Source organism: Cavia porcellus, unplaced genomic scaffold (assembly GCF_034190915.1).
Source record: "Cavia porcellus strain 051 isolate PalLab524CR breed Dunkin Hartley unplaced genomic scaffold, mCavPor4.1 scaffold_32, whole genome shotgun sequence".
Taxonomy (NCBI): domain Eukaryota; kingdom Metazoa; phylum Chordata; class Mammalia; order Rodentia; family Caviidae; genus Cavia; species Cavia porcellus.
In genome coordinates, this window is record NW_026947515.1 from 7895966 (window position 1) to 7918451 (window position 22486).

General features: G+C 40.2%; 1 protein-coding gene across 1 annotated transcript in view; it reads left to right on the forward strand.

Annotated features, from left to right (window-relative positions):
- LOC134474487 (zinc finger protein 791-like) overlaps positions 1 to 13019 on the forward strand; it is a 175378-nt gene extending 162359 nt beyond the window's left edge. Inside the window, exon 3 of the mRNA XM_063242658.1 lies at positions 12921 to 13019. Coding sequence (XP_063098728.1) covers positions 12921 to 13019 — 99 coding nt within the window. The remainder of the gene's footprint in view (positions 1 to 12920) is intronic.
- The last annotated feature ends 9467 nt before the right edge of the window (positions 13020 to 22486 follow it).

The window sequence follows — 22486 nt, forward strand, 5'->3', positions numbered from 1 at the left end:
TGAGTATTAATTCTTTTGGATGAATTATGAAATGAATTGTGCTCCTTGTATTTGAGGCTGCAGTTTGTTTGAAGCACATAGATATGAATTGATTATGACATATGGATATTGTACATTGAAACTGACGTTATTTGTCCATTTGTTCTAAAAGTTTTTCAGTGGAGTTTTAAGTTTCTTATATGAAATGTTGTGTCCTCAGGAAACAGAAACATCTCTTATTCTTCGTTTCTGACTTAGTAAACTTTTGAGTTCTTATTGTTGACTAAATTCTAGGAGTAAGACTTGAAGTTGTGTGTTGAAAAGAGGCCAAAACTTGGTCTTGTTCCTGACCTGAGAAGCAAATTTTGCAGCTTGTCAGTCTCTGAGCAGGATGTCAGTGCTGGGCTTGTCATGTCTGCGCTTTGCTGTGCTGAGATTCATTCCTCCTGCACATGGTGTGTGAATGGTTATTATCATGAATGTATGGTGAACTTTTGAATTTCTCGAAGTGATTTTTGCAAATCTCTTGAGTGGTTAGCTGTGCCTCATGCTGTGAATGTGGCAAGTGACACTGAATGATTTGTGCAGGTAGAACCATTCTAGCATCACTGAGGGTGAACCCAGTGTTCATTGTGGTATTTGAAATTTTCATATGCTGGTGAATTTAGCTGATGAGCATTTAGTTGAATATTTTTGTGTATGTTCATTAAGAGTATCAGCCATTAGAGCATTATCAATTTTTAATGCATTATGGTCTGGCTTCAGTATCAGGGTGACTTTGTCATCTAAAAGGAATTGGTGGTGGTTTCCTTCCCTTGAAAGATGTGAAAAATGATTAGCATTTATTCTTTTTCAAAATTTTATTTTGAAGATAGTAAAATACAACAGAGCAAACACAACAAAGAAAATCAAGACAATGCAGTGAAATTGGTACAGAACTTCACAGCATGGCCCATGATAACAGTAATAGATACCATAGTATATCTCATTATCTTCACAATTGGTCTCCATTCAATTAGTTATAGTGAAATCCAAACAAACACAGAACATTTTAACCCCAGTCAAAAGATAATACTGAATAGAGCAAACCATTAATCAGAACACAGCAAAAAATTAAAGACATTTGTTTTCAAACACAAGATAGAAAGAAATCCCCCATAGTTTCTATATTGCACACAGTCATCTTCCCAAGAGATGCTCAGAATTCTGCCTCTCCTTGCTAACCAAGGGTGGGTAAGTGAGATGTATGGCTCTCATTTATGCACCTGTAGGCTCATGGGAGATGTTGACTGGTTCTCTTCCTGGCTTGCACAAGGCGTGCTGGCCAGGGAGGCAGGAGAATTGTTTTCTTGTTCAGCTGCCTAAGTCCCAACATGGCCAGATCCAGTATTTATGCTGTACTATACACTTCATACAAATCATAAGGGCATTTATCATATCCTGGAATTTGTTGTTATTTTTAAGCAGTTATGATTGTTGACTCATTGCATCTGTTTGTTAATGCTATGTCAAATGGTGTGTTTTCTTCTAAGGGTGTGGGTCAGGGCAACATAGGAGATCATGCACTAATTAAGAATCATGTCACATTTTACTTAGGTATGTAGCAATTTACTTTTGTATCTTCAAACTACCCCTACAGCATATATTTTTGTGAGTAATCTGTTAAGTTATTTAGTTTTTAAAAGCACACTGTTGCAGGGTGCAGTTACTCCTGGAGGACACTGGGGCAGGCTAGGTCTAGGTCTCTTATTTCAGGCTTTGTACCTTTGCCTGCCTACAGCTTCCTCACCTTCTGACCTGCTGCCTAAAAACAAATGTCTTGCTCCACAGCTGTGGTGAATTCACATGTGGCAGTTGAGATCTCACCTGGGTGGAAGACATTCAGTCAAGGTAGGCTCTGAAACATGCTGATAGTCTTGTAAAGAGCTCCCCTTAGTGAGCTATGGGGCCTCAGGACTGCAGGGAGGAGCTTGGACAGCAGGGCCACAACAGCCCTCTCTTATCCAGCATGCAGTGTATGCTTTTTGCTGAGAAGCTGACTGATGGATCAAGAGTCCTGGACCTGAGACTTTCTTGCCCATGGTACACTACTAGATGATGTGGTGTCCTCCACATCTGCATGGTCCATCTTCCTCCTACTTTGAATTTCCACAGAAATCTGAGGAGCCTTAGGCTTCCCCTACCAGGCTCCAACTCTATGGTGAGTTTTAGTGTGAATTTATGATCAGGAAATTCAATTTATATGCATTTAACCTGGAAATTCCACTTCTACGGCCTCATTATAAAAAATGAGATTGATAGACACCCATGAACACTTCTTATTCAGTTATGAGTATGGATAGTTAGAATCCATGAATGTACCACATCACAGCTGCTGTGTCAATTATAGTCACAGAAAATGCTGAAAGAAGGACATGTGCTAAGCCATGTCCTGGATCCTACCTGACATGATAGAAGAGCTCAAAGCCTAGCCCTCTCTCCACCCAGGAATGAAGAGACCCAGGTCTGAATAGCAGGAGAGGACAGAAGAGAGGAGCTCCTGGAGAGCAGAGCACTGAACCTGGGGGGAAGCCTTTTTTCGTGTTTTTTCCATTTTTCCATTCCATTGCATTATTTTTAGTGTTCTATTCAATATTCCTTTTATTCAAATCAGTTAATATTTAATTGTGGCTAATTTCTTGAATAGGTAAGTGGAAATGGATGATTTAATTTCATTATATATACTGAAAGTTATGTACAGTACAGACACTTTAAATTTCACTGTAAATATAAAATAAGGAGGCTTGGTATTCAGCAAGCCAACACATCACTCATGACTAACTTCTAAAAATCCCAACACATAAAGCCATGAGGATCCTGCTGTGGTGGGTGTCCCTGCCCTTCCTACCATAAAAGCCACCATGCTGACCTGTGACTGCTACTGCCATAGGACAACAAGAGATTTGCTTCAGTGTCTATTTTTCCAGCAAGCAAGTCCTGAATCTCCTGCTTTCAGGCAGCACAAGGACTGTGCAGCTTGCACAGGAGCCTAGCACTGCCTGCCTTACACCCTTTTCCCCCACCTCATCCATGCTGCAGCCCTGCAGGCAAGGAAAGGCAGAGCAGCCAGGATGCAGCAAAAACTCTGATTCCTCAGTCCCAGAGGCCTCAGTTCCTGGGTCCTGGTCTCAGCCTCCACCAGGATTCAGGTGCTATCCTGAATTCATCTGGCTTAGTGGGCAGTGCACCCACTCTGCACCTCTGGGGATGAAGACCACGAAGACCACTGTCTTCAGTGACCCTTCTACTCTGCAAGTTTTGCTCCTATCTTTGAGACTGAGGCAGTGGCATTGGAACAAATCACAATATTGTCATTACATTTCTTTTCGTTGTTATTTTTTTCTGGCTTCTTTGTTTATTTAAGCAGATATTTAGAACTGCATTTTGTCAAAAACATTTCCTTGTCTTTTCACTCCCAGTTAACAGAAGTTTTTACCGATTTCTACTGTAGTTCAAACCCTATGTGCTCAAGTGGATTCTGAGAATCCACTCTCCAGCTTGGTAGAATGAGGGAAGCAAAGCAGAAACTGAAGTTGGGGACACTGCGTGCCTTCCTGCATTTTGTACAGCAATCCCTGACTCATGCCTGTTTACCCATAACATATGGGCTTCAATACCAACTGAATCTGCCACTGACAAATGAGTTTCCTACATTTACTTCAAACAATCTCATTTCCCCTCAAGTTGCTAAGCACATGGACTAAGGATTCTTACACCCATACTTCAAAAATAATTTCCAGTATACAAGAGACTGCTACCATCCTGAAGTCATGATGGGATTTTATGTAAAGACATAGTCTGATCCACACCCAGGCAATCATGAGCTGAGAGGGGTGGAGATGGCTTGTGCAGATAGAAACACCTTGAAATTGTCAACCAGCAGCAGCATCAAGCAGGGAGCACAGCATTGGACCCTCACATTTGGGTGATGAAATCATCGGGTGGGTTTTGTCTTGGGTTTACTGAGGTGGCTTAGTAAATTTAGATTGCTGTAGTGCAGTGCCAAAGGGAAGTCATGTCCATGTAGCATTTATTTGGAGTTATTCTTGTGCAATTTTGAAACCTTCGTGCATGAGATTTCACACCTCTGCCATTGCAGAATCACCCACAGGCATTATTTCCATGATTTATAAAGGGTCAGTTTACTTACACAACATACAGAATTCTGTTCTCAGCTTTGTTTTTCTCAGACTTGTGCATTTTCAAACATTTCTTCAAAAGGAATCTAAATGATTTAGTTTGAGCAAACTTCAATTGTGTTGCAGTGCTCCTGTGTGATGTCCTTGCTGACAGACGTGAAAAGGAAGTGTGGTGGACCTGCTGGGCATTCAGCTCCAGAGGCATACTCTACTCAGGGTGTCAGTCAGAGCTGCCCCTCACCTGACTGGCCACTCTGGCATCCAAATGCCCTTGCTCAGTGTTGTCCCTGGTGTTGGGAAGAACTGGTTTGCAGTGTAGACTCCCAGTGCACTGGTTATCACATGAAAAACCTTGCTGTGCTATGAGTTTTTCACGCCTAGTCCTGCACCTCAATGGCCCTGCCCAGAGTTCCCTCCGACAATCATGCATGGCATTCTCCAAACAGTTCTCCTGTGCATGATCTATGTGAATGCTAGGGAGGGTCCCAGTTCCTTCCTGCTTCAAACAGTACTATGAATCAAACTCTTGAAAAGAAATCTTGAAAATTTGTGTAGCATTCTGTGTTGGAGAAACCTCTCTTCTTAGTCATGTGAGGTCTAAGGATGGCTCTGTATATAGCTGTGATGGGAGCTATGGGACAGGACTCTGCTCTGTCCCCAATGTTCTCTTCAGTGCTGCTCAGCTCCTGCCTTAAAAATGTGTCATTGGATGGCGACACAGCACTTCTCAGTGATTTGTGCCTGGGTGAATCTACTTTGAGAGGCTGAATGTTTTCTGCACCTCTTGGCCACAAGTGGTGATTTCCTTTTGAATTACAAGACTTTCTCACTTCTCTCACATGGACTGGTGAGACCTCTTTTACTCTGATAAGTCAAACCCCGGGAAGGTGAAACACTTTCATCACCAATCACAGCACTAAACATTGAACTAATCACAGATGCTAGGTTTAGCTGCCTCTGTGACTTCATGAGGCTTTGGTGGGGACACCCAGATACAAACCATAACACCATCGAAAGTAAATCCTCTGAAGATGTCCATGCTTTGGACTAGAAGATAATTCCTTGCCTTAGTCCAGGGTTTATCTTATTTTATTTTATTAATTCATTTTTAAGACTCTCACTGTGTGGTTCAGGCTGGCCTTCAATTCACTATGTAAATTAGGTTGACCTAGAGCTTGCAACAATCCTCCTGCCTCAGCTTCCTAAGTGCCAGGATTACACACATGTACCATCACACCCAGCTATTGATTGTTAAGCAGTATTTATTGATTTACTTGAGACTACTCAATTTAGTTAACTTTGTTATACTTAAGTATACAAAAATGCTAATAAATGTAATAAAATTCCAGCCCAATGTAAACAACTTAGCAACTTAGCAAGGCTCTGTCTGGGAATAAATTATGATAAAAGGACCAAGGCACTGGATTCAATCTTCAGCACAGCAAAAAATAAATAAATCTATAAACAAACAAAACTTTGTATGAAATAATCTATAAATAAACAAAACTGCTTAGAAATAAATCTATAAATAAAATTGCTTGTTAGTAAATCTATAAGTAAATAAACTTTTGTGGATAGCTGAGATGAGAAGTGATTTAAAAGCAATTTTATTTCATTATAATTGACATACAATGAATTTACAGGTTTAAATACAAAATTGGATGAATCTTGACATGGGCCAGGGATATAGCTCAGTGGCAAAGTGTTCTCTGGCAAGCACAGGGTCCTGAATTTTGTTCATGGTGTCAAAAATAAACAAAACTAAAACTAAAAACAAACAAAAATCCTCTAGGAGTCTTGTCATACATGAGACCCTTGAAAATCGTCACCAAAGCGGTGATGTATACGTCACCTTCACATTTTTCTTATGGCTCCTTATAATTGCTTCCTTCCATTCTAAGCAATGTGTCTGCTTTTTGTCTCTGGGAAACACTTTGTATTTTCTAGAGGTGACAGGTCTGTAACCACACAGGATGCAGGAGGTTTTTGTTTTTGTTTTGGAGAGAGCTGCTAGGGTTTATTCAATCCTCATAACCATGTTAGGTTTCCCAAGTGCTGCTCCTTGTCAGTGGCTGAGCCATCACATCCCATGGTGTGGATGAACCACAGATCCTCATGTGTCCATCAGCTGAGGCCCTGTGTGGTGTTTCCAGTTTTGATCTCAAAAATAAAGTTGCTGTAGTTATTCTTGTGTTTGTATAGCTGTAGCACTGATTTACAAGGGGAAGATACTCAGTGTGAAGTTGAATATTTCAGTTCTTGCATGTCTAACTTAGAAATTGTTTAACTGTCTTTCAATTAGTTTTTCAAAGCAGAGTAAAAATTTTTGGCTCTTCCTGTGAGTATTTTTAAACCCTGTTCTTTTTAAAACTCCTGTTCATTTATTTTTCAGTCTTTTTCAGTTCATTTTATAAAATGTACCTAAGGAAAGTTTATTTCTGTTACATAAAATTCAGCATTTTTTTACTTTGGATAGAATTTTAAAGGTGGAAAAAACCCAAAATTATATATATACGCACATATGTAAATCACCTATAATTTTAACATCACCAAACTTCTGCTATGTTATGATTGACTTCATTGTCAACTTGATTGGCTTGAGAGCTGTCCAAGGGATTAGTAAAGTGTACTTCTGGGCTCATCTGTAGGGGTCATGGAGGAATGACGCTAAGTACTCCATCTGGTCTCTGGCTTCTTCCTCCCTGGTGCTGTCCCTCTATTCTGCTTCCTGACCACCATGGACTGCTTAAGCAGTATACAAGAATGTAAATATGAGATAACAAACTGTAAGAATTATACAACAAAAACAGTGGTTCTCTGCTCTGTTCCACACTGACTACCACTGTTGCTATTGTCTTGAACATGTACATTCTCTGACCTTGGGACCTCACCCCAGAAAATCTTTCTTGAGTTCCCAAAGCAGGCCAACAAGTGTTCACACAGTGCCCATGAACAGTCCATGTAACCTTCAGCCAATTGTTCTGCATCTCCAAGGTGTAAATGGCCCTTTTGTGTTCTCCCCATGACTCTGCAAATGGCCATTCTAATCTTACTTTGTAAATCCTTTATGTGTGACACATACACAGGTACACACACACACACACACACACACACACACACACACACAAATTAAAGCTGACTCTCTAGTGAACCCTGACACAAATTGCTTCTAGCTACCTGTGCAACCTCCCATGAACAACTTCATGCCTCACTCATGTGAAAAATCCAAAGCAGAACTGTAGCAGTGCTGTGCCAAGTATGGGTTAGTTAATGGAGGTGTTGGTATGAGGCCCACTGGGTTAAAATTCTGTCCACACGTTTGTCATTGGAAAAGGTATTAAATGTTGGTGTCTCGGCTCACACAGCTATGAAAATGAAAATAATTCATAACCCCTACTCTTGTAAGAATTAACATATGTCAAGCACCTCAGAGAAGCCCTGGCCTTACACCTGTGTTACATATGTTTGTTAGTGTGTTATATTAGCATGTAAACATATTTTTAAGTTATGAAGACATCATACTATTGATACCGAAAGCACTCATTTCTCTGTAATAAAAGAAGGGCAACAGTGCAAATAACAATGGTATCTGAGCACTTGCTATATGGTAAGAACCATGGGAAGAGCTCTGCAGGGTTTTCGTTGGATCTTCACAGCAGTGCCAAGAGATGAGTATTGTTTCATCACAGTTTGGTTTTTTTTAATAGAAAAAAACCACATAATATTTCAAAGCAAAATAATACAAGAATAAGAACAGTGGAAATTGAGGCTCCCAGAAGAGAGGCAGTGTACCTAAAGTGTCAGGCCCGGGAAGATTTGAGTCCAGACATCTATAAATTCCAAGCCTCAGACTCAGTCCACTTCTCTGCTTCTTCTCACAGCAAGCCTGGGGCTCGTTCTCCATGAAGCTCAACCTGCAGCCGCACCCAGTGTCATAGAAACCCTAACCCCCACTGCCACGCCCACCGCCTCATTCTTGCCTCCTGGAGGGCTCTGCACCTCCTGGTTCCCAGCTTCTGGCCCCGCCACACACATCGCTTGGCCCCACCCCCTGGCCTCCTGCGAAGATTACACTCCACCTGGACCAACCTGGAAGGCCCGCGCCCAGAGATGGTCCCTAGCCACAGGTCTCCGCATCCCACTCAGTCCCACCCCTTTCCCGGCCTCGCTTCACAGGGGATGCATGGAGTGGCCATTTTGCCGCTAGCGACCCCTTCTGGAGACCTGAGCACTCTTCCTTCCTTCCTCCATCTAGGCTGTGGCTGGGCTGGGACTGGGGTCTGGGCCAGGTAGGTGGTCAGCAGGCAGTGTTGAGTGGCAGCGCGGCCCGGTGGCCTTGACTTTAGCAGCACAAGTGTTCTGGTCAGGGGTCCAGGGAGGCGGCAGGTGCGGCCCTGGGGCGACCTAGCCTCAGGTCTTCAGGGCCCTCCTTTCCTCCCTCCTCTCTGTCGGGGTCCCCTTGGCCAGGCCTGGCACGTGGCCCGAGATCCTTGCTCCCCTCCCCCAGGTGCTGTTGGAAGCCAAGCCCTGGTGTGGGACCTGTGGGCAGGGCAGCTGGGGGTCTCACATGGCCTCTGCTCTCAGTGAGCTTGAGCTGAACCGTGGATATTTACCCCAATAGGACGATTTTATTCCACTTGGAGCCCCTCCCTGCAGAGACTGAGAGAGGACCTAGATGTTAAACTAAGACAGTTGTTATTCTACATGCATATGCTTTGTATCCAGTCCATTCGATTGATAAGGGCTTTCTGCTTGTTTTCATATTGGTGCCTCTTGTGTGTTTAAGCTTTTGAGGAGTCTGGATGTGGCATGGGGCTTTGAGGGATGAGGAAGTGTGATCAGCAGTTTAAAAATTTAAATCCACAAAAAAAAAATAATTCACCCACATTGTTGAACCTGATGCAGAATACCCATCTTGTCCGTATTTGGCTGTCTCTAACCATACTCCCCAGTTCTGCTCATATCATTTATGTATTTGCGTAGTGTTGAATATTTATATTATATGCATAGGTAGAGTTTTACTTAGTTATCCTGTTACTGACCATGTACACAAGTCTAGTTCCTCTTAGAAAAACTGCATTGAGCATATATCTTTTTTTCTTGGGATAAATTCCAGACATTGAAAATAGTAAATCAAAGTTCTGTGTTCTTTCCCTGGTACTTGATATGAATTGCTTTGTAGACAAGGCATGTTAACAATAGACACCTTGCAAAATTTAGGTATTTGCCCAATTATCTGGAGAAATTTGGAGTTCAGCAAGGTGTTGAGTCATTTTCTGTACCAGATGAGAGGCCACACAACCTACTGTTGGATTTTATTTTTAACTGATGTACCATGTTCATCCTTTTGTATTGATTCTGTTTTATTTCATTTGGTTTAATCCTCTTTACAATTAAAAAAACACACTTTATGGCAAGGCATGGTGGTGCATGCCTGTAATCCCAGCACACAGGAGGGTTAGACACAAGGATCACAGGGAGTTGAAGGCTAGCCTGAAATATTTGTTGAGTCAAGGTCAGCCTGCAGTACATAGCAATACCTTGTCTCAAAGGAAAATAAAACAAGCAACCAATTTTTACTCTTTTTAATTTTAATGTAACACAGGTAGATATTAATAAAGAATGAAAACACTTTTATCAATGGATTAATTTTTTTTTGTAACAGAATAGTGGTTAATACACTGTGTTCAATGATCCCAGGGATTCCTGTATGAGCTATATGCCCATGCACTTTAAAATTTTGTTGGTTTCTTTTTTTTTAATTTTTGAGATAGTATGTAAATAATTTACTCAGCTCTCCAAGTTGGGTTTAAACTTGTGGTCATCCTTCCTTCCCCTCCCAGAGTGCTGGGAGTACAGGTATAGGATATCCTCCTTTAGTAATTCACAATAATTATGAATCTTTGTGAGGTAACATGTGCTTTTGATCTATGGCTCCTTTGTAGAAAAAAATCAATCTAGTTAATGTGTCTACCATGTGTCTACCACCTTACTAACCTACAAATACTTTCACAGTGACTGCAACTGCAAATCCCATTGTTTACCAGATTTGAAAGCTATCCTTATTAACTGTGGTCACCATGCAGTTTAGTAATCATTGAAAATTTCTTCTCCATTGTTAATGAGACTTTGTATTCTTGGATGAAAATCCTCCTTTCCCCATCCTTCATGGAACTGATCATTCTTTAAAATCAAAGTGCCCAAGAAAGATGTGGAGACTCAAAGCTGCTTGGGGCACACTGCTCTCCAGAACGACCAGGTGATGGTGTTCTGCAGCCCTTCAGCTTACTCCCATTTTTTTTCCTTAACTCAATTCTGGGAATTGAATGCAGGGCCTTGCACTGAACTACAGTAAATTCTGTTTTTAAATTTCTTTTTTATTTTGAATCAGGCTTTGCATAAGAAAGTACACTGCTGAGACCCCAGTCTTAGGCATACATACTTACATGTCTGTCTGTGGACACACATTGATGTAAGAGACATTTCCTTTTCAAAACCATGATCCTCCATGCACACATCCTTCTCTCATCAGTGTATTACTTCGTGATCAGATTCCTTTTCCTCTTTCCTTGTGGTCCCAGAGAGACTGAGCTCAGCATCCCTGCAGCTTTCCCTGGTTCTCATGACCCACTCTGATGCCTTGAACTCTCTATGTGGAGTGTAGCAAGGCTCCCAGTGTCCTCCTGCTTCAAACGGTGCTGTGAACCACAGTGTTAAACAGAAAGTTTGAAAAGTTATGTGGATCTCTGTGTGGGATAAATCTGTGTTCTGAGCACTGCAAGGTCCGGGGACACCTGTGTAGAGCTGTGATGGGAGCTACTGGACAGGGCTCTTCTCTGCACACCATGTTCTCCCCAGTGCTGTTCAGCACTTGCCTTAAAACCCGCCATCAGATGGGGACCCAGCACATGTCAGGGATGTGTGCCTGCAGGAATCACCTTTGGGACACTCGGCGTTTTCTACATTTGTTTACATGTTGTGATTCTCTTTTGAATTACAAGAAGTATTCATCTCTCACAGATGGACTCATGACACCTCTTTGTCACCTCTAATACAAATTAATTATCTGTCTGCTGCTTGTAAGTAAAGATTTCTTATTGTGGATTCTACATTATTCTTGTTTCTGTTTTTCAAATGTAAGGAATCAGATCTTTCTCTTTCCCTTGTATCACTGAAATCATGGGAAAGCTTTTCCAACACGGAAAGATGAGTAAATACTCAATACATTTTACCTGTACACTTTGGTCTACCTGGGATTTTGTCTTCTATCAAAGAGCAAAGCAGCCAGTCTCTTCTAGGAATATTTGGCCAACATAATCTGATGCATGAATATTAAAGACCCACAGTACTAAATTAGAGGGTGAAAAAGTCAGAGTGGGTGGGGAGTAGCAAGAGAGAACAAGGATTTGGAAGGGTCCCAAAGTGAGCAGAGTGCTGGAACTCAATGGATGTGGAAATTGTACAAATTAGTGATGGGATGACGTGCTACTGAATTGAATATGTTGAAATGCATGATATCTTAACTTTTAATTAAAATTACCTTACAATTTGATGTTGAGAATAATTATAGACATAGGAATAAAAATCAAAACTGAAAGAAATACAAGGGGAGGGGTTTCAAGGGGATGGGAAGGTAAAAGCAGGTTCTTTGCAGGACTTGGCCCTAAGTAGAGTTCAAGACACCTGTCATGGTGCAGTAAAAGTGCCAGTTATGGAATTCCTTAAGACAGGGTGCCTGACCTTAGTTTTCACTTTGATCCCAGAGTTGGTGAAGTCACTGGAGGTGCAGATGACCAAAGCTCTGCAATTGGGACTTGGGGTTAGTCACGTACCAGCCCTGCATCAGCAGAAGGAGAACAATCACCAACTGTCCTTGCTCCTTGCAGGCCCCAGAACTTCTCAGCAAAGTTTCTCATTCATGTTCGATCAAATCCACCCCAGCAAAGTTTCTCATTCATCTTCAATCAACTCATTTCTGCGTGCCTCAGGGTTGCATGAGGTTCCAAGGCTGGCAGTCTTTCTCCTTTTCAAATGTTCCATGCACTACCCAGAGGCCCACAGGCCAAAGTCAAAACCTTCTGAAGGCAGTGCTTAGTTTTAGTGAGCTCAGGTTGGTCCAATTCAGCTGAGACATCTTGTGGAATTTGACACCAGCCTCCTGCTCTAGTAGCAGAGAGCCCAGCCCAGTCTTCTAACTGCCTTGAATGGGACAGTGCTGGCCCAGGAAGCCTTCCCCTGCTGATAGCAGTCTCTAAAAGTGCTGTGACCACCTGTCCTCCACTCTTTAGGAAAGCATGAAATCCATCTTCCTTTCCCACCCTCGTGGTGTTGTCTCTGTGAGAAAGAGAATGGTGTCTGCAGTGTTAATCTATTTGTGCTTACTCTACAGGGTTGGTGCACTGTAAATATCTGTGAAGTGAGTGGTCAGAGGGAGTGTGTTCTGCCTGCCATTCCTTCATCTTCAATTCATACAGTGATGCATCACTCCATTATGTGTGCCATCTGGGGACACCTCTTCCCCTATTATGTGTTCACATATACAGAGGCCAGGAAGTTAGGCACATTCACGATAATGTGGGTAGTACCTGATCTGTTCTTTAGAGGGACTTGTGTCCTGGATAACATGGAGTCACCAGAGAACACTGGCTACATTTGCTCTGGTCATTGCATCATGGTCACAGCCTAGTAAATTGGGGGTTAAAGGCACTCACCATCTCCTTTTATGATGTCTCTGTGAACCCATATCCTGTGGTATCCCCCCAGAGACTCCTGCTGTGGATACCGTGGAAGAACATGGAACGACTCTCCAGTGTCCTTCCAAATGAAGAGAACAGCTTCATGCAAGTGATAGATCCATGGTAGCAGGCAAGGCTTCCCCAAGGCTAAGAAAAACCAGCAGTGCTGGCAGGGTCACAGCTCTGAGGGTAAAGCTCTGGGTTTAGAACCAAATCCTCCTTCTGACTTCCTAAGTAAACCTAGACAAGACACCAAGCCTCAAGTCTTTCACAGAGTGTCCCCATGCACTATAGAGGTCATCCTGGCACCTACTTCCGAGGGACATTATCACCAGTCTGAGATGACAATTGTAATGCCTGTTGGCTAGTGTCTTGTGTACATAGTGTACAGAATTAGACGTTAAATCCAGGAATGGGTGCGATGAATTTGGAATACAGTGCTGCCTGGTGGTAGAAATGACACTGACCTATTGGACATATTCCCTGGTGGCATCGTGATGGGGGCAGTTCTTCAATTCAATCATCTTTATGTTCCCTAAGCATCACAATTTCTTCTATGTACTGGTGCTATGGCTTGAGTCAGGACCTCAAACAGGCTATGCAAGCACTATGGATGGAGTTGCACCCACAAATCTTCTGTCACTGCTTCTACATTCACACCTGTGTGAAATAGCACTCCCATGACCTGACTCCTACTCAATAGCTGACAGATGACCTTCTGATGCCAAAAGCTGAGTGGCCCATTCCCTTCATTATGGGCCTCACTTAGTGAATTATTATTATTATTATTATTATTATTTTTAGTGTTGTTATTTTGCATTAGCAGAGCTGAAATTGAGCCCAGAGCCTCATGCATGGTAAACAAGTACTCTACACTGAGGTCTTCCCAGCTCCTGACTCACTCTTAAATAACTGAATATGGCAGACATCATGTGATGCAAATACTAAGGTTCAAGCATTAAAATAATTGTGATGCATCTTCTGTTCTTTCCCACTTATGTTCTCTCTTACATTCTAGTATTTATTTTTCTCTCTCTCTGCATCTCTGGGTGTGGGGAAGCCAATGCTATCTCTGAAGCTTGCAAGAGGAGAGGCTGATGAGCTTTGAGGGAGAAAAGGGAAAACAGTCCAAAAGGCATCAGGCTTTTGCCTTGGGTCCTGCCTGTAAGCAAGGGACAGACCCTGAGAGCAAATTCTGCCATAGTGCCATCTCACCTAAGCCTGTCTTCACAGAGATATGATGGTAACAGACCCAGCAAATGCTCCTGGATTCCTGATACACAGCAACTCTGAGAGAACAGAGTTTATCTCTTATATGAACTGACCTGTCTTCTATCACATGTGTCTTGTCACATTTTCAAAATTTATGTAATGACTGGACAGAATTTGACCTCTCTGCCTTCTTTCAGCAATCATGATCATTAAAGATTATGTACAGTGCGATTACTGTACAGTGTTTTCCTATGGATTTTCTTTAGTAGGTTCTCACTTCATGGTTTTCTGTGGTTTGTTTATTCATTCAAATGTTATTGGATATTCACATTGCAGTTTTCAGTTGTTGGAAACAAAGTTCATGTGCATATCTTTTAAAATTCTCTTCATGACATAGAGAAGACTGTATGCACAGCATCCTAAGATAGTCAGATGAGTTAATCTGAAATTAACTGTCAAAATGATATCTGAAATGAATGTACCACAAACAAGAGAGAAGAAATTTCCTTTGTGCACTTCCTCACCAATACCAGTGTGTTTTGCCCAAAAAAAGAAAGTCTGCTTTTGTGCTCTTCAAAACATAAACAGGGTTTCTCTTGTGGAATGAATATTTGCTTACCTGATAATTGACAATTATAGGAGGCATGTAGAAACTGGGAAGCATTCATGTGACTGCCAAGGGCATGTTGAAGGTCTTAGAAGTGATAGAATTGTGAATCCCATGGAGGACTTGGAATCACAGCTGGCTCCTGTTGAAGTCACACCACATGACCCAGGGAGTACTGACTTCTCCTGAAGTTAAGGCCCAATGACTAGGATCGTCCCTGTGAGAGTTCCTTGGTATTGCATGCCAGGCCTACTTCTTGACAGAAGATGGAGGTGAAGGAGCCCATAGCCCAAGGAGAGGGACTCAGGGGACTTTTCCTCTCTCTGCATAATACATGTGTACAATCCAGACAGCTTTGGAATATGGCAGCAGCTGAAAGAGTTAAAGCAAAACGTGAGTGAAACAGTCCCACCATGGGTGTTATACCTATTGGAAAATGACAAAAAGAAAAGGCAAAATGCAATCTTAAACATCTATTCCATCAGGAGCAAGACCAACCTACATTGAAATAGAGGACTTTAAAAGTCATAAATCAGAAATCTCAAAAGATAGCAAATGAAGTAAAGAAAGAAATCTATAATGCTATAGAGGAAATCGAATTAGAAATAATGTCTCATGTAAAGAAATAACAACTATAGTAAAGTAGTTGCTCAACATAGCTAGAGAAGAAATAGATAAAACAAAAATATAGGAGCATGGTAAATTGAAACTATGAATGAGCAATGTAGAAAACAAGCAGAATCTATGAAACATATGCAAAGAGATAGTCAAGCAACAAAAAAAATATCTTGAAAGCTGGCAAAACCATTTAAATGAAGCAGAGGATATAATTTCATAATTTTAGGACATTATTGCAGTTAGTGATCATGAATGTATAGAACATATAAAAATAACAAAGCATCATGAAATGACAATCCAGCAGCTTCAACATGATGCCAAGAGAAGCAATGTAAGACTAACAGACATCAGTGAAAATGCAGGAGTCAATGCAAATGACATAACTAAGATACTCACATAAATAATAACAGAAAAATTTCCAAACATGAGGAAAATTCTGATATACAAATAAGAGACACACAAAGTGCCAAACAGTCACAACAAACATGTCTATGCTCAAATATATAATAATTAAGATCCAAGACATACAGCATAAAAACAGAATACTAAAACTGTTAGAGAAAAGACACAACTCACCTGTCCAGGAAAGACTATGATTACTATTAAGGCAAACATTTCAGCACAAACCTTCAGGTAAAGATGATCTTGGAGTGAAAAATTTCAAGCCCTAACAGAAAACAACTTTCAACCTAGACTGATGTACCTAGAAAAAGTGTCTTTCAAATTTAATGGAGAAACAAGATACTTCGATGACAAAGAACAACTGAAGAAATTCATGTCCACCAAATCAACCCTAGAAGGATTACTGAAAGAGATGCTAGATAGAGATAAAAATGACCACAATCTCCAGAACAACAGAAAGAAATCACCAGGCTCAGCAAGAAATTGAACAAGGGAGAAAAGCAGGAAATCAGCGACAGGAATACAACATGGCAAAATCAAGTCAGTACATATCAGTGATATCTATAAAAGTAAATGGGCACAACTCACCTATAAAAAGAAACAGGTTGACAGAGTGGATCAAGAAACAGAACCCCACAATATGCTGTATAGAAGAAACACATTTTACTCAAAAAAAAAAAAACTTCATAGATTATAAGACAAAAGATGGAAAATATTTTTCCATGAAACAGGAACCCAGAAAAAGGCAGGATAGCTATTCTGTTTGCAGAAAATGTGAACTTTAAACCTAAAATGTTTAAAGGAGATAAAGAAGGCCACTACATATGTGTAAGTGAGAAACTACAAGAGAAAGGGTTATATATATATATATATATATATATATATATATATATATATGCATCAAATACAGGAGCACCCAGCTATATAAGACAAATACTAATGGACATGAAAAACCAAACACAAGTATATAATTGCAATAGGAGACCTTAACACCTCACTGTTAGAGATAGATCAACGAGACAGAAAGTCAGCAAAGAAATAACATCACTGAATAATACCTGTGAGCAAATGGACTTGATGGATGTTTACAGAGTGTTCCACCCAACCACATCATAATTTATATTAGAATATACATTCTTCTTAACTGCACATGGGACGTTCTCTGAAATAAATCATATATTAACCCATATAGCATGCTTAACTAAATGCAAAAGGAACAAAATTATCCCATGCATAAAATCAGACCATATCTCAATAAAATTGGAAATCAATGGCAAAAAAGTGCAAATCATTCATATACACAGAAATTAAATAACAATTTTCTGAGTAACCAGTGGTTTACAGATGAAATTAAAGGGCAAACAAAACAATACTTACAATACAATGAAAACACAGATACAACATACTGTAACCTATGGAACGTAATAAAAGCAGTCTTCTGAGTGAAATATATAGCAATAAATAGTCACATGAAGAAAACGGAATGAACAGAAATAAGTAACCTAATCCTACATCTCAAGTTTCTACAAAATGAGCAATTCAAACCCAACATTGATAGAAGAGAGGAAATTGTAAAGATTAGAGCAGAAATTAATGCAATTGAAATTAAAAAATGTTACAAAGAAGGAATCATCTGGGGTTTTTTTGAGAGAATAAACAAAATTGACAACCCCCTTGCCAGCCTTATCAAGAAAAAGAAAGAATAAACTGAAATCCACCCAATAATGACTGAGGAGAGGGAAATGACTACAGATTCCATGGAAATTGAGAAGATCATGAATATCTACTCAGAAAATTTCTATTCACTTAGGGTGGAAAACACAGAGGAAATGGACAGATTTCTAACAACATGAACTAACAAAGCTCAATGAAGAAGATAAAACAATTTTGAATAACCCAGCATCAGCTACTGAAATTGAAAAAGATTTAAAAATTTACCAACCACCAAAAGCCCAGGTTCTGATGGATTCATGGCTGAATTCCATACAAAGTTTAGAAAAGACCTAACTCCAATACTCCTTAAACTCTTCAATGAATTGAAAGAGAAGCAATCCTCCCTAACTTCATTCTTGGATGCAAGTATCCCTCTGATACCAAAAATCAGAAAAAGACCCAACTAATAAGGAAAACTATAGGCCAATCTCACTAATGAACATTTATGCAGAGATTCTCAATAAAATATTGGCATATAGAATGCAGCAAATCATCAAGAAGATTATACACCATGACCAAGTTGAAATACAGGAATGGTTCAAAATATGCACATCAATAAATGAAATACTCCACATCAACAGAGCCAAAAATAAAAATCACATGATCATCTCAAAAGAGGCAGAAAACACTGTTGATAAAGTCCAAAACCTGTGCATGATGAAAAGCCTATGGAAAGTTGGAATAGATGGTATCTACCTTAATTTCATAAAGACCATTGATGACAAATCTACAGCCAACGTTATACTAAATAGACAAAAATTGAGAGCCTTCACACTAAAATCAGGAAGAAGACAAAGATGTCCACTATCAAAACTCCTATTCAATATAGTTCTGCAAGTATTATTCAGAGCAATTAGACAAGAGCGTAAAATAAAAGGAATAAAAATAAGAAGTTAAATTATCATTCCTGCAGATGACATGATACTCTACATAAAAGACCCCAAAAACTCCATTAAAAGACTACTAAATGTAATGAACAAATTCAGCAGCATAGCTGGACACAAAATGAACACCCAAAAAATCAATAGCATTCCTGTACACAAACGCCATGAGAGAGAAATTATGGAAATATTGCCTTTCATAATAGCACCTAAAATAATGAAATACTTAGTAATCAACCTAGCCAAGAATATAAAAGGGTTATGTGCTGAAAATTATACTACGCTAAAAAAAGAGATTGAGGAGGACATTAGAAAATGGAAGGATATTCCTTGATTGTGGTTAGGAACAACCAACACTGTGAAAATGGCAATCCTCCCAAAACTGTTACACAAATTCAATTCAATCCCAATCAAAATACCATTAACATACCTTGCAGATCTAGAGAAAATATTCCTACAATTCATCTGGAAACAGAAGAAACCTAGAATAGCAAAGGCGATTTTGGGTAACAAAGGCAAGACAGGAGTCATCTCAATTCCTGACTTAAAACTATATTACAGAGCCACAGTAATAAAAATCAACATAGTACTGGCAGAGACCTGAGGATCAATGGAATAAATTAGAAGATGCAAACACTACCACAGAGACACTCAGCCACCTTACATTTGACAAACGAGCTAAATATGTTCCCTAGAAAAAAGATAGGCTCCATAATAAATGGTGTTGGAAAAATTGGCTTTCCACATGCCAAACACTGAAACTACACTCATGTTTATCACCATATACTAAACTAAAGTCCAAATGGGTCAAGGATCTAAATATTAAAAAAGAAACACTAAATCAACTGGAGAACAAGGTAGGTAGAAATCTTGGGGACATTGGGGTTGGCAGAGAATTTGTGAATAAAATGCAAACCACATAGGAAATACTGCAAAGAATCAACAACTGGGATCTCATATTATTAAAACATTTTGGCACTTCAAAAGAAATCAACAACAACGTGAAAAGAAAACTCACAAAATGGGAAAGAATTTTAGCAAACAGCCACTCAGACAAAGGACTTATATCCAGAACATATAAAGAACTGAAAAACATCAAGCCTCCAGGATTCGAAGACCATCTCCACAAATGGGCATCAAAAATAAACACACAGTTCTCAGACGAAGATATACAAATGGCAAATAAATATATGAAAAAATGTTCACCATTAATAATCATTTGAGAAATACACATTAAGACAGAAATGAGATTTCCTCTCACTCCTGAAAGAGTGGCTGCCATCAAGAAATCAACTGATAACAAATGTTGGTGAGGCTGCGGGTAAAACGGAACATCAAGAATTACCCCTGTGTTCCTGTGGTAAAGCCCACTTGGTCATGGTGTATAATCTTCTTGATGATTTGGTGGGAGTGCAGACTGGTGCAACCACTGTGGAAATCAGTATTGAGATTCCTCAAAAAACTAGGATTTTGAAGTTCCATTCAATCCAGTTATTCGTTTCCTGGGTATTTTCACAGAAAATCTGAAAATGTCATGTCACTGTGATATATGTGCACCCATGTTCATAGCAGCACAATATGTGATAGCTAAATCTTGAAAACAACCAAAATGGTTATCAGCTGCAGAGTGATGAAATATGTATTTTTATAGAATGGAATACTGCTCAGATATAGAAAAGGATGGTCTTGAGTTCTTTATAGATAAATGGAGGCAACTTGAGAATATCCTCATTAGTGAAATAAACAACACTCACAGTAGTAAATATCAAATTGTGTCTATGGTGTAAAACATACTAAAAATGACAAAGTAATATGATCCAAAATGTATAATAGATATTGTAAAGGAGAAAGGAAAGTGCTCTAAAGGATGTAACAATATGTATAGTGTGTAAGATAGATGTCCATATTACTAAATTTCTGTTAATCGTTGATAAGAAGGGTTTGCACTGTAAATATTTGAGTGTTTAGCCAGTTTTTACCCTTTGGTTTTGTTACTTTAGCAATTATTTTTAAGATGACAAGATGTAATGTATCAACTAGCGCTTTGATGATGTTAATTATTTGAGATCTGTATGCTACTTTTTTATTGTTTCTTTTCATTTTATTTTCTTTCTTTAAATAAAAAAATTTTTTAAAGAAATGGATGTGGAGTTCTTTGCCATCCAGGCCTTGCAGCAAGACTGCACATGCAGAGAGAATCCTTGGGATCCACTTCAGTTTGGTTGGCCATAAACTGCACTGCGGTGGGATTAGTGGTACTATGCTTTACATTTCCTGTGGTTTTGGTCATTGTGTGCATGAGTCCACCATATGGGTCACTTACAATAAGCATATTTCCCCTGATCTTTGAGGTGGTGGAATGTGGGAAATCCCTTCATGTCGTTTCAACCCAAAGGCTTTAAGGACCTGTATGGACCTGACACAACTGAATAGCATATGCACAGCATGGACACAAGTCTATAAGCATGACTTTGCATAGACAGCCATGGATGTGCTAAGGCTTGTGACAGAATGCAAGAATGTAATGCCTAATGATGAGTGATACATACAGGCTGGATAATAAAGATGCTTGCTTACTGCTGTTGTTAATGTTGGTTCCATGTGGTTTTTTTCTCCTTTTACCCACTAAAATATCCATTCACCACCCTATCTCTGAGAAAATCTCATACCACAGACACAGGGAAATTTAATACCATACAAAACTAAAGCCTCTGTCCCCTGTTCAAAGGAACACATAACATCCTAAAGCCCAAATCTCTGTTGGGGTACAGCTTTAGAAAACAGATCAAGTTTCATGACTGCACCTTGAAGATCACTTCCTAAGCCCTGTGATGAACAACTGGCTCACTTCCATCCCTCCTCTATGCACAGAGCATTAAAGTTCTAAAACGTTCTGACCTTGACCTGGAACGCAGCTACCCCAGCAACATATGTGCAGCCTTCAAGCAGACTGGTCAGACAATGGACTCAGATGAGTCAGCCCCTAGGCTGAAGGCCAAGAACAGTGTTATCTGTTGACCCCACTGTCACACTGTGGAGCTACTTACCAGAATGTCTTAGCTTCCCTTGATTCCTGAACCCGTGGGGACTCACTTTTCCTGTGGTTCATAGTGTGTTAAAACCAGGCACAGCATTAATGTGTGGCAGGGAGAACCCCTGCTGAAATCACAACCCCTACTGAAATCAGCTCCTCATGTACTCTGCAAGGCACCTGTTCTTATCATGTCACATATAAAAGTGTGTTGATAAATGTATGTTGAATGCCCTGCTAGTCATCTCCACCCAGCCTGCTTGGCAGCAGCTTAGCCTTCGAACCTCCATTGGGCAGAGTGGAGGAAAGTAGAGGAAGACAAGGGGCTTTCTCTGCCAAGACAGAAAATATAGAAGGACAAGGGGCACTTCCAGCTGTCAGTGTTACACCCACTTCTGAGCCTGTATCCTGAGGCCAGAGAGAAGACAGCTATTTTGATCACTTTGATAGAAATCAGGAGTCTGAGCAGAGCTACAAAGGCTGGACTTGGGAGCCCAACTGAGGGCTCCTCCAGAAGATTTGTCTGCATTTTGTTTTCACTTTCTGTTCCATGACTTGGTCATCACCAGCTGTTGGCAGTGTGGGTTCACTTGTCTTCCCAAGTGATCTGCTTCTGGGGATCTTGGGTAGTCAGCGCACAGTGAGATCTCTGTGTCTCTGTTAGGTTTTGCACAGAGCAAAGTATAAAAGTGCAGTTCCCATGATAGTAAGGTTGGCCCCAAAGTTGCATTAGTGAGGTCTTAGTTTGAGGACAGCTGATGCTTCGATCTTCAGGTTTGCATGTGCATGAGGGACTCAGTGCTGACTAGGTAGAGTGTGTTCCTCTGGCGTGAGTTTTTTCATCAGTTGTGCTTTTATTCCCACATATCAGAAGTGGATTTTCTTGCTGTGTGTTTTGCTTATAAATTATCATACTTTTTATTAGTACCCATTTACAGTGTGTACTAATTATGTTTCTGATAGGTCCATGGCACATGTGATGCATAGAATGGAAATTATGCCCTACCTTGTGCACCACAGTGCGGCCCATCAACTTGTGACTGTTCTCAATGTTGCGGGCATTGAAAACCTAGCTCAGGACCAAGACATCACCAGCACAAAGCACTGCTTTGTCTGGATTGTCCTTTCTT